The sequence below is a fragment of the Lactuca saligna genome, chromosome 8 (genome assembly GCF_052625555.1).
Source record: "Lactuca saligna cultivar CGN05327 chromosome 8, ASM5262555v1, whole genome shotgun sequence".
NCBI lineage: Eukaryota > Viridiplantae > Streptophyta > Magnoliopsida > Asterales > Asteraceae > Lactuca > Lactuca saligna.
Genome location: NC_136424.1, coordinates 105,245,909 through 105,249,562, shown reverse-complemented (window position 1 = coordinate 105,249,562; position 3,654 = coordinate 105,245,909). Strand labels below are relative to the sequence as shown.

At 38.4% G+C, this 3,654-nt stretch overlaps 1 protein-coding gene across 1 annotated transcript; it reads left to right on the top strand.

Annotated features, from left to right (window-relative positions):
- The first annotated feature begins 1,190 nt into the window (after window positions 1–1,190).
- Window positions 1,191–3,360, top strand: LOC145009976 (uncharacterized). Its single transcript, XM_078968582.1, has 3 exons — window positions 1,191–1,391; window positions 1,527–2,482; window positions 3,117–3,360. Exons 1-3 carry the CDS (start codon window positions 1,191–1,193, stop codon window positions 3,358–3,360), a joined length of 1,401 nt encoding a protein of 466 aa, XP_078824708.1.
- The last annotated feature ends 294 nt before the right edge of the window (window positions 3,361–3,654 follow it).

Sequence of the window (3,654 nt, the reverse complement as noted above, 5' to 3'; positions counted from 1 at the left end):
TGATTTGGTAACCAAAAGAGACTAATTAAATTTATGGGGACTAATTATGTTAATTAGTTATATTTATATGTGTTGGACTTATGATCCATGTTGGACCAAGTTTATGTATGGATACATAAAGAGTTGGGCCACATGAACCATGGATCATAAAACCCATGGGTATGGATTTGGGTTATACCAATGACTCTTGAAATACCACACATATAAATACATGCATCATGACCTAAAAACGCCACTTGAGGTTACACATGAAGTTCTTGGAGTTCATGGGTGTTTTTGGGTGCATTGAGATTCTCTCTCAAGTTCATCCTTTGTTCATGGTGTGTTATGATTCCACTTGAGGCTTCCACACTATTGGGGCTAAGCTCTTAAGGCTAGATACATCAAGACTTCAAGCTCCACTATAAGGTATGTTATCCTAACTAGGTTCTTGTGTAGTATATGATATTTGTATGCTAGTATAGGGTAATACCTTGGAAACTTCATATTTTCATGTATAATAGAGAAAACATAGATCCAAGGTATTTAGGGTTGTATGTGCACCATAGGATGTTGTAGTATACTAAAACCCAACAGTGGCATCGTAGACTCGGACATGCCAATGCAAAGAACTGGAATCAACTTGCTAAGAATGAAATAGTGTGTGAGCTTCCTGTCAAAGACTTCATCACATTCGAAAAATGCATGACATGCGCTCAAGGAAAACATCACAAAAAGCCACATCTAACCAAACAGATTAATTCAATCAGCCAGGTGCTCCATTTGTTTCACATGGACTTATTTCTTCCGGTCAACATAAATTCTTATTGTCTGGTTGTGATCGGTGACTTCTCGTGATTCACATGGGTTTTCTTTCTATCCAACAAAGTTGGGGTCGTTGATTTGATTCAAAAGTTTATTGTAATGATAGAGAACCAAACCAACCAACGGGGAAGGCGCACAGAACTGACAACGGGACAGAGTTCAACAATGTTGTTCTTGATCATTTTTGTGCGGAAAAATGGATTGTGTGTCAATTCAGTGCTGCTCACACACCACAACAAAATGGTGTTGTTGAGCGGTGAAATCGAAAGTTAAAAGATGTTGTAAGGACCATGTTATCTGACTCCAAATTTCCAGTTTTCTTTTTGGCCGAGGCGATTAATACGACATGCTATGTCCAAAATCATGTACTAATCAACAAAGCTCAGATGAAGACGCTGTACGAAATTCTATATGGTCACAAACCATCTGTTAGTCATTTTCGTGTATTTGGTTGTCCTTGCACCCTCCTTCATCTTGATTCCAACCCCAAATTTAATGCCAAAGCTGATGACTGTTATTTCTTGGGGTATGCTGTTGGCACTGCGTATAGGGTCTACAACATGAAGACAAAGATGTGGAATCCTTTGGCATGTGCTGGTTAGAGGAGAATGAGATGGATGCTAGAGTAGGTCCAGATTGGCTGTTTGATTATACATCTCTGTTCAAATCATCCTATGTTTTTTTTTTCAAATAATCTATATGGTTCCTGTTCTGGCTCAAAGACTGTGATTAAAGATGAGGACGAAGAAGTTATTTACAAACTACCAGTGGTGTCTTCTAAAACTCCTTTAGTGGATTCACCTGTTCCTAGTAATTCGTCTTATTCACAAAATAAAGAAGATAATCCAGATGTTGATTCTACTCCCCTTACTCTTGATGAAAGAAAGGCTATGTATATAGATGCTTTCTCTGATACTCAAATGTTTATGAAACTTCTCTTTCCCGATTCGATTGCTAACGAGTTTGTGGTGACTTCCTCTTATGATCTTAGACCTTCTGAGGTGGATCAATCAGCAGATGATGGATTTGTCAATATTCACAATCTTCCTGTCTCAATCAATGACATCAGCTACGAGCTACCCTCAAGAATTCAACGAGATCATCCAATTGAAAACATCATTAGCCAGCTGGGTGATGGTGTAAGAACGCGAAGTCGGAGCAGAGATGCAAATACATGTCTCTACTCCGGCTTCATATCTAAAATAGAGATAAAGAACATTCAAATGGCTTTGAATGAGCCCAACTGGGTGGATGCTATGCATGAAGAATTAAATCAATTTGAGAAGCTTGGGGTTTGGAAGTTGGTTGTATTATCTAAGAGCAAGAAGTCTCTCGACACGCGTTGGGCATATCACAACAAGCAAGATGATTCAGGTGTTATTGTGCGGAATAAAGCCCGATTAGTTGTTCGTGGATTTCTTCAGATTGAGGGTCTTGAATACACCAAAGTTTTTGCTCCAGTAGCTCACTTGGAGGCTATTCGTATCTTCCTTGCATATGCTTCCTTCAAGAACTTCACGATTTACCAGATAGATGTTAAGACTGCCTTCTTGTATGGTGCTGTGAAAGAAGAGATCTACATTGATCAACCTTCTGAGTTTGTCAATTCAAAATTTCCAAATCACGTTTACAAGTTGGACAAAGCTTTATATGGGTTACACCAAGCTCCAAGGGCATGGTATGCTACTCTTACAAATCATTTGCTTGAACATGGCTATTCGCGGGGGGACAATTGATCAAAACTTGTTCATTAAGCATGTTGGTTCTGATCAAATTCTTATTCAAATCTATGTCGATGATATCATCTTTAGGTCGACGAGTTCAAAACTGTGCAAAGAGTTTGAAAGCGTTATGAAGAAGAGGTTTGAGATGAGTTCCTTGGGGGAGATGACCATTTTTTTGAGGCTTCAGGTCAAACAAGAATCAACCAGGATCCTGTTACATTAGGCAAAGAATGTTGAAGATATGCTAGAGAAGTTTGGGTTTCGAAATATAAATCCTGCACTGAAACCAATGGTTGATAGACCTCTGCTGACTCCATATATTAAAGGCAAATCTGTAGATCAAACTGACTACATATTAATCTTCGGATTGCTAATGTATTTAACCGCAAGTAGGCCAGACATCATGTTCGCGAGTTTTCAATGTGCATGATATCAGGCTAATCCAAAACTTTCTCATCTTATTGCTGTCAAAAGAATCTTTTGGTACCTCAAAGGCAGCCCAAAATTGGGTCTTTGGTATCCGAAAATTTTTGAATTTGATTTATATGCTTTTGCTGATAGTAACTATGGAGGCTGTGAGCTTGACAGGAAATCAACGTCTGGAGGATGTCAATATCTTGGTGATCGACTGGTGTCATGGCAATGTAAGAAACAACATAGCGTCTCCACCTCAACACCAGAGGTGGAATACATAGCTGCTTCAGCTTGTTTTTCTCAAGTTATTTGGATTCAGCATCAGCTCTCGGATTACGATTTGAATTTTCTAGAAACCCCTATTTTCGGTGACAATGAGGCTGCTATTCAAATTGCTAAAAATGCTGTCCAACACTGAAAAACCAAGCACATTGACATCAAAGTTCGCTTTACAAAGATTGTTATGAGCGCTTGCTCATCCGGTTGAAACAAGTTCCCACTGCTGATAATGTGGCGGATTTGTTCACAAAACCTTTTAATAAAGCTCAATTCGATGTGCTTGTTGGATTTTTGAAAATGATATGTTCTGAGGACTAATTTTTGTTTTTAGGTCATTTTAAATTTGCGCATTTAGTTTTCATTCTCTCCCATGCACAAATTTAGGGGGAGAAATAAACAAAAGCCAAAAAAAAAAAATTATCAAAAATCCAAA